The sequence below is a fragment of the Pangasianodon hypophthalmus genome, chromosome 11, assembly GCF_027358585.1.
Source record: "Pangasianodon hypophthalmus isolate fPanHyp1 chromosome 11, fPanHyp1.pri, whole genome shotgun sequence".
NCBI lineage: Eukaryota > Metazoa > Chordata > Actinopteri > Siluriformes > Pangasiidae > Pangasianodon > Pangasianodon hypophthalmus.
In genome coordinates this window covers 920,535-936,432 of record NC_069720.1, presented here as the reverse complement: position 1 = coordinate 936,432, position 15,898 = coordinate 920,535, and the positions used below count along the sequence as shown (strand labels likewise).

At 41.6% G+C, this 15,898-nt stretch overlaps 3 protein-coding genes across 3 annotated transcripts in view; 1 reads left to right on the top strand and 2 right to left on the bottom strand.

The window, feature by feature from the left end:
• The window catches only part of cog4 (component of oligomeric golgi complex 4), a 19,596-nt gene extending 12,793 nt beyond the window's left edge, over positions 1 to 6,803 (bottom strand). Inside the window, exons 1-4 of the mRNA XM_026930496.3 lie at positions 6,601 to 6,803; positions 4,667 to 4,840; positions 1,406 to 1,594; positions 148 to 633 (exon numbers count right to left, since the gene is read on the bottom strand). Of these exons, the coding sequence (XP_026786297.2) occupies positions 148 to 282 (135 nt within the window). The 5' untranslated portion in view covers positions 283 to 633; positions 1,406 to 1,594; positions 4,667 to 4,840; positions 6,601 to 6,803. The remainder of the gene's footprint in view (positions 1 to 147; positions 634 to 1,405; positions 1,595 to 4,666; positions 4,841 to 6,600) is intronic.
• nrn1lb (neuritin 1-like b) lies at positions 1,447 to 9,477 on the top strand. Its single transcript, XM_053238377.1, has 4 exons — positions 1,447 to 1,492; positions 5,972 to 6,044; positions 7,937 to 8,078; positions 8,994 to 9,477. The coding sequence occupies exons 2-4, from the start codon at positions 5,972 to 5,974 to the stop codon at positions 9,277 to 9,279; spliced, it is 501 nt and encodes a 166-aa protein (XP_053094352.1). The 5' UTR covers positions 1,447 to 1,492; the 3' UTR covers positions 9,280 to 9,477.
• dnaaf1 (dynein axonemal assembly factor 1) overlaps positions 9,473 to 15,898 on the bottom strand; it is a 14,562-nt gene continuing 8,136 nt past the window's right edge. The window contains exons 7-10 of the mRNA XM_034308551.2: positions 11,990 to 12,159; positions 11,443 to 11,912; positions 9,926 to 9,979; positions 9,473 to 9,841 (exon numbers count right to left, since the gene is read on the bottom strand). Coding sequence (XP_034164442.2) covers positions 9,608 to 9,841; positions 9,926 to 9,979; positions 11,443 to 11,912; positions 11,990 to 12,159 — 928 coding nt within the window. The 3' untranslated portion in view covers positions 9,473 to 9,607. The remainder of the gene's footprint in view (positions 9,842 to 9,925; positions 9,980 to 11,442; positions 11,913 to 11,989; positions 12,160 to 15,898) is intronic.

Below are 15,898 nucleotides of genomic sequence, written 5' to 3'. Positions count from 1 at the left end.
TATGCACGAGTGATTGTTTTTATTATTATTATTATAATTATTATTATTATAATTGTGACACGTCATGGATCAGGTGCAGGAGCAATGTGAATGTAAACACGCATCAGTGGTGATGAATAATTAGCTGAGTGTAAAGCGGAAGCTCACCTCTTCAGCACAGAGCTGAGAATAAACCCGCTCCAGGTCTTCCAGGTCTGTGAGGGATTCGATGGTTTCGGTTCGGACGGCGGACAGAGCCGCGGCACCGGAGCGCCGAACCGCCGGAGACCCGACTTCATCCATCACAGCTCCCACATCCACACAAACTACGTCACTTCCTCTTCTTCTCCTTCGCCTTCCTCCCCGCTTCGCCTCCTGTAGCGCACACTGCCCCCTACTGACTGCTGTAGGAATTACACCTCGCTGGAGCTGCACTCTTTCATCCTTTCATCAACTCCTCCATTTACACACTTCTGTACACACTGCAGGTTTATAATCACCGACTGCAGCCCATCTCTTGCTTTGTGCAAAGTATTGGCACCTGTTGGAAATCAGTGAAGACCAGGAGACTTGGATTCTCTTCAGCAGGATTCTTTATAGAGAACGCGCTGGTCGGTCGCTGCAGTCATCAAGTCTGACTAAAGCAGTGATACGCTGTAGAGAATATACATTTAGGGCCAGTGCCTAGAGATGGAGGCAAAGCACTAGGGTGGCGACCCTAAACAAAGCATGCAAATGAAGTAGACAGTTCTGGCCACCCGCCCCGTTTCACTAGTCTTGATTCAATCAACATAACTATCCTACTCAGACAGTTCGTTATCATAGAAACAAAGAAAAATCCACACCTATGGGGGTACATTCAGGTACTGAGGAACACGAACGATGGTCCCCAGTTCAAAGGATATGAAAGGAGCATCAAGAACTATCAATTACAATAAGATGATAGTTACAGTATCCTGGTTCATTTGACTTATAAAGAAAGGAACAAGACTGGCAGAGATTATACATTGCGAGAAAGAATAGCTCTTAAAATTCATATTCCCACAATTCCCCCTTTGAGAGTTTAAATAACTCTCACATGTATACAAATTTATTCATATATATATATATATATATATATATATATATATATATATATATATATATATATATATATATATATATATATATATATATATATAAAGGGGGAATTGTGGGAATATGAATTTTAAGAGCTATTCTTTCTCTAAATGTATATATATATACATTTTATGGCATAATAAAGCCATTACTGTTACCCTTGCAACAGTAGTAGTTACAGGAACCTTTAACTTATTTTAATCAGATAAATGAACCTATAGATAATAGTTCTTTGTGGTTAATGGAACCATGACAACTTCTTTGTGAGAGGGGGAAGTCACTAATGCAAATAGCTTGCTCATTGCACCTGGATCCAGGTTCAGAGTTTAGCAGTGAAACTCCAACGTCTCTGAAGTGTATTCTTCTCCGCCAGTGCTGAGGAGTTGTCTAGAGGGTGAGTCTCTTGTCCTTCCTGACGATCTCTCAAGGATGTCCGTGATGATGCTTTGCACTTAGATGATGGTGAGGAGGTAGTGGTGAAGGGACACACTCATGTCTGTAAGACAAAGAAGATAACCAAAAGCAAAAGCAGCAGAGCAGAATTCATGTGTATATAGATATTCATGTTTGAATATAATTGTGATCGTATAGTGTTTATAGTTTCTTTTCCCTAATCTAGAAGTTATGACACCTATGGATCAATGAGGTGGGGATATTCTACTGAAAAGGGAAAAAAAAAAACTATTAGGGATTCTTCAGCACAGGGTGGGCCCCCGAGGCCTATTGCACTTCGGTTCTTCCCTGGGCTCCTCAGTGGTTCGTGTGTCCTAATCTATCCCTGTGGGTGGTGGAACCACTTTACAGTGGAGATACGAGTCCAAGTTTTCTTTCCTTGACACCATACTGCGACGTCTGTGACTAATAACACCTGGTATGGTCCCTGCCATTTGGGCTCTACAGGTTTACTTTTAAAGTAATGTATCATCACCCATTGCCCTGGAATAATGGCATGTTCACCTTCAGGTGGAGGTTGCCAGCAAGCATGTACTCTGTCTCTAGCACTCTGTACTGCCTTTGTGAGACTTTCACAGTAAGTAATCAGAGCATCTGAGGTTATGTGAACATCTGCAGATGAGGTCAATGACACCTGGCATCGACGTGGGGCGCCCTGTAATGATTTCATGAAGGCTGAGTCCAACAGATCAGTTAGGAGATGCTCTTATGCTGCACAACACTGCTGGTAATGCTTCAACCCATGGTATACCTTCCTGATGCATTTTGCTAAGCCTCATCTTGATTGTCTGGTTTGCACGTTCTACTTGACCCGAGGCTTGTGGTCTATATGGACAATGAAGATTCCATTTAACCTTGAGCATTCTGGCTACCTCCTGCACCACTTCTCCCGTGAAGTGGGTGCCCTGGTCTGAGTCAGTGGAGTCTGGCAAACCCCATCTAGGAATGAAGTCATTGATTAAACATTTAGCGGTATGTGTGGCAGTAGCCCGCCCTGTTGGGTAATGCTTCTACCCACCTAGAGAACTTGTCTACCACTACTAGAACATCAGTCTTTCCTTTACATGGAGGCAATGAGATGTAATCTACTTGTAGGTGTCGGAAGGGCCCTGGTGGGGCTGGGGTGTGTGCTGCTGCTGTTGATGTTGCTGGAATGTCATTATTCTGTCGGCAAGTGACACATCGTTTGGCGTTTTCTGCTGCTATTGCTCTGAATGCAGGGTTCCACCATTGATTTGAAAAACGATTGGTCATTGCTGACCTAAATTATGGAGCTGCTGAGCCAGATATGGTAACAGTGACTTAGGTGCGACATATTTTCCCCCTTTGGTCAAGAGATCAGTAAGAGAGTCTGGAGGCACAATGACATCAGTTGACACACCTGCACAGTGGTGTATAAACAGGCTTGTTTAGCAGCAGTGTCTGCAAGAGCATTTCCTTGAGCTTCTGTTTGGGAAGAGTCATAGCAAACATTAGATCTTTGACTAATTCTGCATGTTTGATGGGGGACCCAGAAGATGTTAAAAATTGATGACTCTGCCATATAATGCCAAAATCATGAACAACACCAAATGCATATCTAGAGTCTGTATAGATATTGGCTGTTAAGCCAGAAGCTAATGTGCATGCTCTAGTTAATGCTATCAGTTCCGCTGCTTGTGCCAAAAAGTGATCTGGCAACCAGCCAGAGGCTACAACGTCAAACAAAGAAGCCACTGCATATCCTGCTCGTCTGTTACCTTCAATAACTTGAGCTGAACCATCGACTCTGTATTTGGGTAAAAGGCCATCAAACCATGTTCGGACTAGTGGTTCTTTACCATCCATTACACCCTCAGGGTCATTGGCCATTACACTGTAGGCAACTGCTGACTGACAAAACTGTTCAGTACATTCACTCACGGTTTCTTCCTTCTTCTGTATGCAGCTAGATACTCTAGACCAGTCCACTTTTGGTCCAATTATGTCCTTCAGCACTCTTAGAACTCCCTCTCTCAAATCATCTTTACTAGAATTCACGAGTATTAACAGAAGTTGCAAAACTACTGAATTCTGTCTCAGTCAGTATCTGTGACATAAGCTGGTTGATTTCTGTACGTCACATGTCATAGAGCCGCATTTTTCTAGAGAACTCCCTCCTAAATTCTGAAAAGCTCACACGTGGTGATGGCAAATTCTGAGCAAGCCTCTCTATTGCCTCAGGACCAAGAGCCTTAACGATAGTCTGTGCCTGGACAAGGGGAGGTGCATGGGGAACGTTTTCTACCTCTTCAATTCCCTGAGACTTTCTCCTTGCTCCACACACTTCTACAGTACTAACTGTATTATCATTCAACCCAACAGTATCATGAATAGACAAACCGTCGTCCTCGAGTCTAAAAAAAGACTGTAAATCAGTGTATATGCCATCGGTCTGCCTATGCTTTCTCACATCATTTTTCCCTGATGTTTTGTGGTGGCTCAACTTCTTAGTAAAAGAGGATACTTGAGCTCGCAGTTCCTTATTTTGTTCTTCTAATTCTGCAATCCGCTGAGCTTGTTGTTCAGCTAATGCTAAACTGAATTCTCTGTAGCAACAAATGATGCCTTTCATATTCTTCTTGCGAATACATGCACCTAACACCTTCTTGCACTCTTCAAAAGACCAAGTCTTGTCTGGATGAATATCATATTTTTGGGTTAAATTCAGTCTGACTGGTTCTGTAATTATAGAGTTCATTTGTTCTCCTAGTTTAGATTTGAACTCACTGTCCGTCCATAAAGGGGTAGCTAGCCCACTCTTTTCAGTTGTGGGAATCAGCCTAGCATTCTTTGTAAACATTTTGACCTTTTTAAGAGGACAAACTTGTCCCTGACAAAACAGAGGATAAAACTACTTCTCTGATGGAGCAGAGGATAACCTTTGTTAACACGTAACTGCTGTTAACCTTCCCTGATTGAACAGAGGATATATCTTCTCTGACTTAACAGAGGATAAACTTTCTTCTCTAGCAAAGTAGAGGGTAACTGTTCTGTTAACAAAACCCTGCAGCTGTTTGTTAACACTTCTCTGGCGGCACAGAGGATAACCACATGTACTGATCTGTAGCGGTTCTTTGGATAGAATGAAACTCACCAAATCGTGGTTGAGCTGAAAAGATTCAGTCTGGAGTGATGTCCGGTGAGGTAGCTCTATCCGGGTCACGGCACCATCTGTTGGAAACTTTTTCAGTGACACACACCGATCCACCTCGTCCATTAGTTCTTAGTTTTTAATCCACCAACCAAAACAGCCAATCAGAGCATAATCCTGGTGAAGGATGAAGCCTAACCATAAATACACACTGTTCATGAGCTTTAATCTTTAACTCATCACATAATAAGGCAAATAATAAACACTATGTGGTGCTTTTACAGTAAAATACTGAGGTGGTGAAACAGAGTTAAAGTTACCACATGGAAGTTGATTATTTTCCTATAACTGCACGTCCCTGAGTGATTTATTCCACTAATACGACAGGAATTTTCCAATGATTTAGATTTTCGTATTAATTTAAGGCAAGAAAACTTCAATTACTCATGTTTTCTTTTTTAACCAGCCCTGTGAATGAGCTGTTGCTATAGAAGCGATGACATATTACAGTGAGCACATTCATTATATTATAAATAAACCTGTGATTTGCAGCTGCATTATAATCAGAGCTGCAGTTATAGGAAACTAATCAACACCTTCGGACCAATCAGAATCCAGAACTCAACAGCAGTGTGGGATGAAGTGTTTGAAACATCACCAGCAGTCAGTACAACGATGAAATAAATTATACACTGATGATATAAACACTGATATAGACTTTATGTGCTGCAGTCGATGTTCCTTAGGCTGCATTCTGGGATTCAGGCCATGTGTTAATTCAACAACATGAGTGTTAAGTGAACAGTAGACATGGTGTTGTGTAGGGATTGTCTAATGGATAGAAACAGGGAGGAAAAACAGTTAGGAAGCAGTGGCTTTATGTAGAAAAATGTAATCCTGTAGATTGACGCAATGACATAATCCATTCCTGTCAATCAAACTTCATGAATGTGTGTGTGTGTGTGTGTGACTGCAGAAATGCAAGTCCAAGTGACAGAATAAGATTAGACAGATTGAGATAATATCCTATAAGACAGTCCACAGACCCATTATGGATTAAATTCTTTCCTCCTCATTATGGAGCGCTGTGCAGACGAGCATGAGTGATAATCCCAGATTTTTTTTTTTTTTAAATAATCTCATGCTTGCACAATCCTCCCTAAAATTTTACACTCACACAGTCTTCAAAGCTCAGCTTTTTATCTCAGATACAGGAGCAAACAAGACATTTCCTAAAGGCTTGAACATCCTGTGCTATTTGCTAGCTGGTGTGTGTGTGTGTGTGTGTGTGTGTGTGTGTGTGTGCAGATGTTGAGACAGCTCAGGATTCACAGGATTAACAACAGAATGCATCCGCTGCTGTTCATCTCCCTCTGCCTCAGTGAGTAAAACTCCATTCGGTTTGCGAATGCGTGTGACTAAATCATGTTCGTCTTTTAAAATTGTTCTGTCGCGATACAACGTTATTACAGTGACATTATAACGTTGTTATAGTAACGTGGTATTGTTATAAATGCTTAATAAAAAATAAAAATAAATTAAAAAGCACCAGGAAGACATCACTTGTGAACACTTGTGTTTTCATGGAAAGAGTAACGCAAATAAACTAAATTTAGAAATTTAATTTCATGCATTTCAGATTATGAGTTTAATTTGAGTACGTAACTAACACTCTGTGTGTGTGTGTGTGTGTGTGTGTGTGTGTGTGTGTATGTGTGTGTGTTACTGTAAAACACTGAATGAGAGGGTGGTGTGATGAAGCGGAGTTACTGTTCCCACCCTGAAGTTGATTATTTTCCTACAACAGCACAAGTGTTTTATTCCACTTACACCACAGCAATTACAATGTTTTATTAATTAAAACAACGATGTCATACTTTTTATCCATTTATAGTTACGTTTTAACATGAAACAAGTTAGTTCCTTTTCTCACTTACGTTATAGCAGCTATAAACAGTCGTTCCCTCACCAGCCTCTCTTTATTCTCTCTCTTTAAGTTGATAAGACAAAAACACAGCTTCTTAACCACAAAGAAGCGTAAACTCCTCTGTCCTGAAGATGTCGGAAAACGTAAAGTTACAGCTTTACCTCTGACTGTTACAAAGCGCTGACACTGTTAAAAAAGAAAAGTAAAACCTCATGTCTCAGTATAACAGAATGGAAATAATCAGCAGATAAACAGTGAGAGTTTGTGTGAGAAGCCGACACACGTAGAGAGCGACGTGTGTGCAGTGAGATTAGATTAGGTTTGGCCGCTGGCTGTAATCCTCAGATTAACCCTCACTGCTCTCTCTCTCCACACACACACACACACACACACACACACACACACACACACACACACACACTAATGTAATAACACACACCCATGGATCAGACACACAGCAAAAAGCTTTAAAGAATTATTCAAGGAAAAAACACTGCTGTTAAATGCAGTAAAATATGACATGGTGTGTAAATTTATTGTCTTACTCTTTAAACTCAAAGAAGTGCATATAATATACAACTGAGTGCAAAAGTTTGTATCCCCTATAATTTCTGGTTTACAATGAATCTAAACACATAACGGATTAGTCTCTTTATTATGATCTTAATAAATCATGTTATTGTTAGTTATATATTTTTGCCTAAGGGTGTACAAACTTTTGCACTCACCTCTATAGACCAAACAGAACATGTTATTTTATCTCCAGCCACACACTCACACACTCCCCGCCCCCCCCCTCTCACACACTCACACACTCCCCCCCCCTCTCTCTCTCTCTCTCTCACACACTTTTTCCCTCTCTCTCTCTCTCTCTCTCACACACTTTTTCCCTCTCTCTCTCTCTCTCTCTCACACTTTTTCCCTCTCTCTCTCTCTCTCTCTCTCACAAACACACTTTTTCCTTCTCTCTCTCTCTCTCTCTCTCACACACACTTTTTCCCTCTCTCTCTCTCTCTCACACATACTTTTTCCCTCTCTCTCTCTCTCTCTCTCTCTCACTCACACACTTTTTCCCTCTCTCTCTCTCTCTCTCACTCACACACTTTTTCCCTCTCTCTCTCTCTCTCTCTCACACACACACTTTTTCCCTCTCTCTCTCTCACTCTCACACACACACACTTTTTCCCTCTCTCTCTCTCTCACTCTCACACACACTTCCCCCCCCCTCTCTCTCTCACTCTCTCACACACACACATTTTTTCCCTCTCTCTCTCACACACACTTTTCCCCTCTCTCTCTCTCTCTCTCTCTCTCACACACACACACACTCTGTTTCTCTCTGTCAGGTGTGTGTGGTTCTGTACTGGGTTCTGTGGTTCCTCCGTCATGTGTCACTGTGTATCGAGGCTTTGCTCAGTGTTTAGTGTCTCTGGGAGACGACATGAACAGCCAAAGTGACAACAACCCCGACATCGACTCCATCTGCAGGTGAGGCTCACACACACACACACACACACACACACACACACACACACACACACACCAACTAACAAGTTCTGTTATTACCGCTACACTCTTGGAAGGTAAGAACTATTAATTTATTAAATGGACCCTTAAAGAACCTTTGAAGAACCTTTGAGTGTACCAAGAAGCTAAACGTTAAACTCCTGCCAGGTTCTAGGTGTTAAGAAGAAAATAATTTGTGAGCAATAATTTGGAGTTTGTACCGCACACTAATCTAGTTAATACACACACACTTCGAAAAAAATGGCTCTTTAATGATTATTTATAGGTTATTTGGATAATTAAGGGTTCTTAGCTTCCAGAAAGGGTTCTACTTGGAACCCTTTCTAACAAGAAGCATTTTGTTGTAGGGTTCTACGTAGTACCCTTAGATTGTACAGACCTGTCATTTTAAAATAAAATAAACCATATTGCTAATGCAACATAGAAGACATGTCCTATATGTGTGTGTGTGTGTGTGTGTGTGTGTGTGTGCGCGCGTGTGTGTGTGTGTGTGCAGGTCTGAACATCAGACAAAATCACCTTTTTGATTCAAATTTACAAACACCAGACATTTTAATCTAAAATGCAGTGATCCTTAAGCTAAGGTATAAAAGTCTTGTCTCATTTGTTCACCACCTAACCACACCTCTTTATAATATATTCGCTCTAACTCCGCCCCTTTCTCTGTCTTTCTTCTTTATAGAACATACACCAGTATAAAAAAACAATTTTTTGGGAATGTTTTTGTTCTTAAGAGAATGATTCTCTTATGTTTTTGAGCCAGGATGAGCCATGATGATTGAAATAGGACCCGTAGAGTCGTTTTTCTCTGATGCATATTCATGACTCGGACTCGTGTGTGTGTGTGTGTGTGTGTGTGTGTGTGTGTAACGGCAGATCCTGGGACGCCTTCGAGCGGTGTGTGAGCAGCGTGCTGTCCGATTGCCGCGGTAACGAAGCAGAACTCTGGGAGTCTTTAAAGGCGGAGTCTCGGAGGACGCAGTTCTCGGGGAACCTTTACGAAATGTGTGCCAGCCGCACCGTGACATCTCCTCAGACCCCGCCCCCTACCGATCAGACCAATCAGGAGTCTCTGAAAGGCCGAGGTGTGAGCGGAGACCACGCCCATTCTGTGTGCTTGCTCCTGGCCTGCATGTTCTGTGTACTGATTTGGTTTATTTAGGAGATATCAGAAAGAAAATCACATATTTTTAAATCCTGGTGAAAATAAACGTATAAGATTTAGAATTGTTTTATTAATTAATCTTGCTCTTAAGTCAGTATTTAGTAGATGCCTCTAAGCTGATAATTGTGTTTTATTTTTTTAAACCCAGTGTATAACAGTGACAGTGTGTCAGTCAATAAAAACAATTTAATTCAAGCTATTCATGGTGATTTGTCATAAAAGAATACTTATTTATCCGCCGTTTGGGTTTTCATTTCTATAGAAACACACTATCACACCTTTATACCTTTAAATATTACTCACGAAACACTTTAGTTAATAAACATCAGTCCAGCTCCTCAATCAGGCATTTTTTTTGCTTTCCTTCTGTCACGCGTTGCTCATCGTCTGCTTGGGGATCCGTCACTGCTGCTCTCTGATTGGTGAAAATCAGACTCTCGTTTCTGCTGGATGTGTTTTTGGTAGAAACTTTACCAAAGAGCGAGAAAACAGGAGACGTTCCTTCCGGTTCTGAGTCACTCTCGCTGCCTGAGATCACCTCGATTTTTGGACGGAACACCTGGAAAACCACGCCGTTATTTATACTTACTGAAAAAAGAACAAAAATGAGCACTAATCGACTTTAGATAAATCTTTACCGTACCTGAGGTGCTGTTTCTATGTTGACGGTGTCCGGATCATCCAGATCAGGAAGATCCTGATGAAGAGAAAATGAAATTATAACCATCTGTGCATGATTATGCAAGAAACAGGTGATTTGTTGAGGCTCTTGGTGAAGGAGCTTAAAATTCAATGTAGCCTGCTACGTGAGATGTGAATGGTTTGGATCAGATACCGGCGTGATAAAGGTTCTAATCCGACCCGCTAAATGAATTTAGATTAAATTAAAACTGTCTAATTGAATTGCAAGATTGGAAATCAAGAGCTAGTCTCTGTTATTCCACTATTTGGCAAAAAAAAACAAACAAAAAAAAAACTTATGACCATAAACTCAGCTACTGACAAAAGGTGCTAATGATGATAAAAATTTGACATATAATCCCATTTACTTCTATTTCAGTTTCAGGTTCTACGTAGAGGTCTTCTCGGGTCCTAAAATCCATACCCGACCCGAATCGACCCGAATCACTTCTTACCCGAACCCGACGTGCAGAAATGAATTTTTTAAAAGAAACAGACCCGATGAAATTAGACCCGAGTCCGACCCGACCCGATGGCATTTATTTTCGACCCCGACTGGACCTGAACGTAAACGGCGTTGACGTCAAACGCCGATATTTTCTTTGCAATAGGCTAAGTGTAAATAAATTGCTTAGTGTGGATATTTGCACCTCAGTGTTATAGTACATTATAAAACAGTACGCAATAATAACATATGGAGTGTAAATTATCATAAATTATTATCACATCATATATTTATTAAAATTATTAAATGGATGCCGTGTTATTGGGACAAAAGCCGTCTATATACACTTTCCCCTTAAACCTAATAAACCCTTTATTATTAAATAACCGCGAGGCACTTTATTTCCACTTTTTGAATAATTCGTTCATTTATATTAAAAATAAACGCCTATGCGATGGGAAAAGGGAGAAGAACGAGTTCGGCAAAAGAAACACGGTAACTCGGTCGGCCGCGTCACAAATTGCCGTCACGCGCCTTACGCGCTACGCCGATACGGCGTATGACGTCTTTCGTATTGTTGTCTATCAAAACCAGACATTAGTTCGCGTAAATACACACGCCGTTAAAGGAATCGGGTCTGATCGGGTCCATTTGGAAAAAAGCACATTTATTTTAAATTACTAGAGACCCGAGGCAACTGATACCGAACCCGACCCGTGTCCGAGGCACTCGTCAAACTTTTGGACCCGAACCCGCTCGGGTTTTCAGATCCAAGTGGACCCGTGAAGACCTCTAGTTCAAGGGGGTGAATACTTATGCAGCGCACTGTATAGTAAAACCGTAATTTAGAATTTGCAGTGTGTTTGTGTTTTGTAGGTGATATACCGTATGTTGAAGCTGCTTCTGTGCTCAGAATGTACTTTTTTAAGATAAATGCTGATAAATGAACACATGTAAGAGGAGCTGTGGATGCGTTACTGGTCACGTGACATCACGTGACCATTATCTAAAATGAGTTTTAGATGAAAACTCACGCTGATGGTGAGTGATGGAACGTCTGATAGGATGATGGTCTCTATTTCATCGTCTGGGATGAGTTCAGTGACAGGACCCTGTGTGCCAGATACTGGGAGCAGATCTTCAGCTTCAGACCATGATGGTGCTTCATGTTTGCTCTTCTGATTCCTCTTTGATGTTACGTGATGTTGCTCTTGTCCTGACTTCTCAGGGAGATCTGGAGGATGAACCTCTTCTACGTAGGACGCTTGTTGCAGACCGTCGTTGGTGTCTGACTCTGACTGGAGAATCTCTAAACCCGATTGGTGCATCTGCTTAACATCTGAAGCTGAGGATGGAACCGGGTCCGTCTCTGGGTCTGACCGGAGCGTCTCCTCTGCAATCTGTACGTCCTGCTCCTCTGATACGACTGACTCCTTCTGCTCCTGCTCGGTCTGCTCGAGGTCTTCACCGGACACGTTCTGATCTTCTACAGGCTTAGAGATTCCTGAAGGGTGGATTAACAAGCGAGAATGAAAAATGTAAAAGGAAATTCATGATGAATTTATGTGTAGCGATACACACCGTTCTCCTGCTGCTGCTCTCGAGCTTGTCTTTGCTTCAGCGCATTTTCTTTGATAAGTCTCATGGCGTCCAGGCTCTCCTGAATCTTTCTCCTCTCTCTGGTTTGCCATATTTCCCTTTCTTTACGTTCTCCTTCCAAACCTCCCACGGCCCAAGCCTCTGCACAGGCCCTGGACGATATACGATACACGTACAGTTCATACAAAGACAAGACGCTCTCCTGTTTACTTTATTTATAGATGCTATATCGTACATCTTGCGAATAACAGCTACACTCAGTTCATTACATGATGTGTTTATTAAAAACAACACAGAAATCAAGTGACGCTGATTAGAGAAAATCATCGACGTGCATTTTTATTGTTGATACGTCGTTTACTTCATTTACTTTAAATGCCCTAAAATAAACACCTGTATTATGAATTTTTTCAGGCAGGATATAAGACACTGCAGAAGGCCCTGGGGACAACGTCACGCACGCATACGGCAGGAGAGATTTTATGAAAGAGGTACTAAAGTGAAAGGAAATTGAGTAAAATATTGAATATCCTCGAATCTCCTCGAGTTTAGCAGGAAGCCCACTTCTGAAGACGTATTCGGATTGGATCAGTTTATCAGGCGGATGTCTGTAAATAAATACTTTTTTTTTCATGTTTCCTTAGTGATAACAGAGACAGAGAATGAGAGAGAGAGATAAACAAACACAAGACAGAGAGAGATGAACACAAGACACAGAGAGAGAGAGAGAGAGAGAGAGATAAACAGGACAGAGAGAGAGAGAGAGAGATAAACACAGGACAGAGAGAGAGAGATGAACACAGGACAGAGAGACAGAGAGAGAGATAAACACAGGACAGAGAGAGAGAGAGATAAACACAGGACAGAGAGAGAGAGAGATAAACACAGGACAGAGAGAGAGAGAGATGAACACAGGAAAGAGAGAGAGAGAGATAAACAGGACAGAGAGAGAGAGAGATAAACACAGGACAGAGAGAGAGAGAGAGAGAGAGAGATAAACACAGGACAGAGAGAGAGAGAGATGAACACAGGAAAGAGAGAGAGAGAGATAAACAGGACAGAGAGAGAGAGAGATAAACACAGGACAGAGAGAGAGAGAGAGAGAGAGAGATAAACACAGGACAGAGAGAGAGAGAGATAAACAGGACAGAGAGAGAGAGAGATAAACACAGAACAGAGAGAGAGATAAACAGGACAGAGAGAGAGAGAGAGAGAGAGAGAGAGAAACAGGACAGAGAGAGAGAGAGAGAGATAAACACAGGACAGAGAGAGAGAGAGAGATAAACACAGGACAGAGAGAGAGAGAGATAAACACAGGACAGAGAGAGAGAGAGAGATAAACACAGGACAGAGAGAGAGAGAGAGAGATAAACACAGGACAGAGAGAGAGAGAGAGATAAACACAGGACAGAGAGAGAGAGAGAGATAAACACAGGACAGAGAGAGAGAGAGATAAACAGGACAGAGAGAGAGATAAACACAGGACAAAGAGAGAGAGAGAGAGATAAACACAGGACAGAGAGAGAGAGAGAGATAAACACAGGACAGACAGAGAGAGAGAGATAAACACAGGACAGAGAGAGAGAGAGATGAACACAGGAAAGAGAGAGAGAGAGATAAACAGGACAGAGAGAGAGAGAGATAAACACAGGACAGAGAGAGAGAGAGAGAGAGAGAGATAAACACAGGACAGAGAGAGAGAGAGATAAACAGGACAGAGAGAGAGAGAGATAAACACAGAACAGAGAGAGAGATAAACAGGACAGAGAGAGAGAGAGAGAGAGAGATAAACACAGGACAGAGAGAGAGAGATAAACAGGACAGAGAGAGAGAGAGAGATAAACACAGGAAAGAGATAGAGAGAGAGAGAGAGAGAGAGAGAGAGAGAGAGAGAGAAACAGGACAGAGAGAGAGAGAGAGAGATAAACACAGGACAGAGAGAGAGAGAGAGATAAACACAGGACAGAGAGAGAGAGAGATAAACACAGGACAGAGAGAGAGAGAGAGATAAACACAGGACAGAGAGAGAGAGAGAGATAAACACAGGACAGAGAGAGAGAGAGAGATAAACACAGGACACAGAGACAGAGAGAGATAAACACAGGACAGAGAGAGAGAGAGAGATAAACACAGGACAGAGAGAGAGAGAGATAAACAGGACAGAGAGAGAGATAAACACAGGACAAAGAGAGAGAGAGAGAGATAAACACAGGACAGAGAGAGAGAGAGAGAGATAAACACAGGACAGACAGAGAGAGAGAGATAAACACAGGACAGAGAGAGAGAGATAAACACAGGACAGAGAGAGAGAGAGATAAACAGGACAGAGAGAGAGATAAACACAGGACAAAGAGAGAGAGAGAGAGAGATAAACACAGGACAGAGAGAGAGAGAGAGATAAACACAGGACAGACAGAGAGAGAGAGATAAACACAGGACAGAGAGAGAGAGATAAACACAGGACAGAGAGAGAGAGATAAACAGGACAGAGAGAGAGATAAACACAGGACAAAGAGAGAGAGAGAGAGATAAACACAGGACAGAGAGAGAGAGAGAGATAAACACAGGACAGAGAGAGAGAGAGAGAGATAAACACAGGACAGACAGAGAGAGAGAGATAAACACAGGACAGAGAGAGAGAGATAAACATAGGACACAGAGACAGAGAGAGATAAACACAGGACAGAGAGAGAGAGAGAGATAAACAGGACAGAGAGAGAGAGAGATAAACACAGGACAGACAGAGAGAGAGAGATAAACACAGGACAGACAGAGAGAGAGAGATAAACACAGGACAGAGAGAGAGAGATAAACATAGGACACAGAGACAGAGAGAGATAAACACAGGACAGAGAGAGAGAGATAAACATAGGACAGACAGAGAGAGAGAGATAAACACAGGACAGAGAGAGAGAGATGAACACAGGACAGAGAGAGAGAGATAAACACAGGACAGAGAGAGAGATAAACACAGGACAGACAGAGAGAGAGAGATAAACACAGGACAGACAGAGAGAGAGAGATAAACACAGGACAGACAGAGAGAGAGAGATAAACACAGGACAGACAGAGAGAGAGAGATAAACACAGGACAGACAGAGAGAGAGAGATAAACAGGACAGAGACAGAGAGATAAACAGGACAGAGAGAGAGAGATAAACACAGGACAGACAGAGAGAGAGAGATAAACACAGGACAGAGAGAGAGAGATAAACACAGGACAGAGAGAGAGAGATAAACACAGGACAGACAGAGAGCCTGCAGGATCTCGCTTTTATTAAATGCTGAAAATGCTTCCCCAGGTACCGTGTGCAGTCGAGGTTTTACCGCATGGACCGAGCATATGGTCGAGTGTCTCTACGGTACGCGCATTATGAGACTAAATACGGCAAGTAGCAGCAGTCAAACATCTTTTTTCCCCCAAAGATAAAGCGATATCTGTGTAGAAAGTCAGATATAAGGCTGGGACTAAAATCAGACGAGCACCGAGTTTGGTGAAAAAACAGTCTGTAATTTAGAGGAGGATGGAGAAAAAACACTGACGTGGCCGATCAGAATGGAAATAAAATCACAGAGTAGCTCCTGTAAAATAGGAAATTACCCTAATAATATAATAATATAATAATATAATAATAATCCTGTCCAAAAAAGACTTACGTGAAATTGATGATCTGATGCATTATTGCCTTCAAACCATTTAATCGAGGAAAAAAAAACAATAATCAATGATAAAAAAAAATAATAATTACTTACTTGCAATTGTTGTGTAACAGAATTAAAATTTTTTCTGCTTAAATTAGTTACACAAAATTATTTCTGTATATTGCAGCAATAACATGTATGGATGGTGTATATTATACGGTATATTCTGCCAGGAAATGTTTTTAACTT

Excerpts from the sequence above, each read along its gene's own strand:
- nrn1lb (XM_053238377.1), top strand. The coding sequence starts at position 5,972 with ATGTTGAGACAGCTCAGGATTCACAGGATTAACAACAGAATGCATCCG. Across the intron at positions 6,045-7,936 it reads GTTCATCTCCCTCTGCCTCA|GTGTGTGTGGTTCTGTACTG; the intron begins GTGAGTAAAACT and ends TCTCTCTGTCAG. Across the intron at positions 8,079-8,993 it reads GACATCGACTCCATCTGCAG|ATCCTGGGACGCCTTCGAGC; the intron begins GTGAGGCTCACA and ends GTGTAACGGCAG.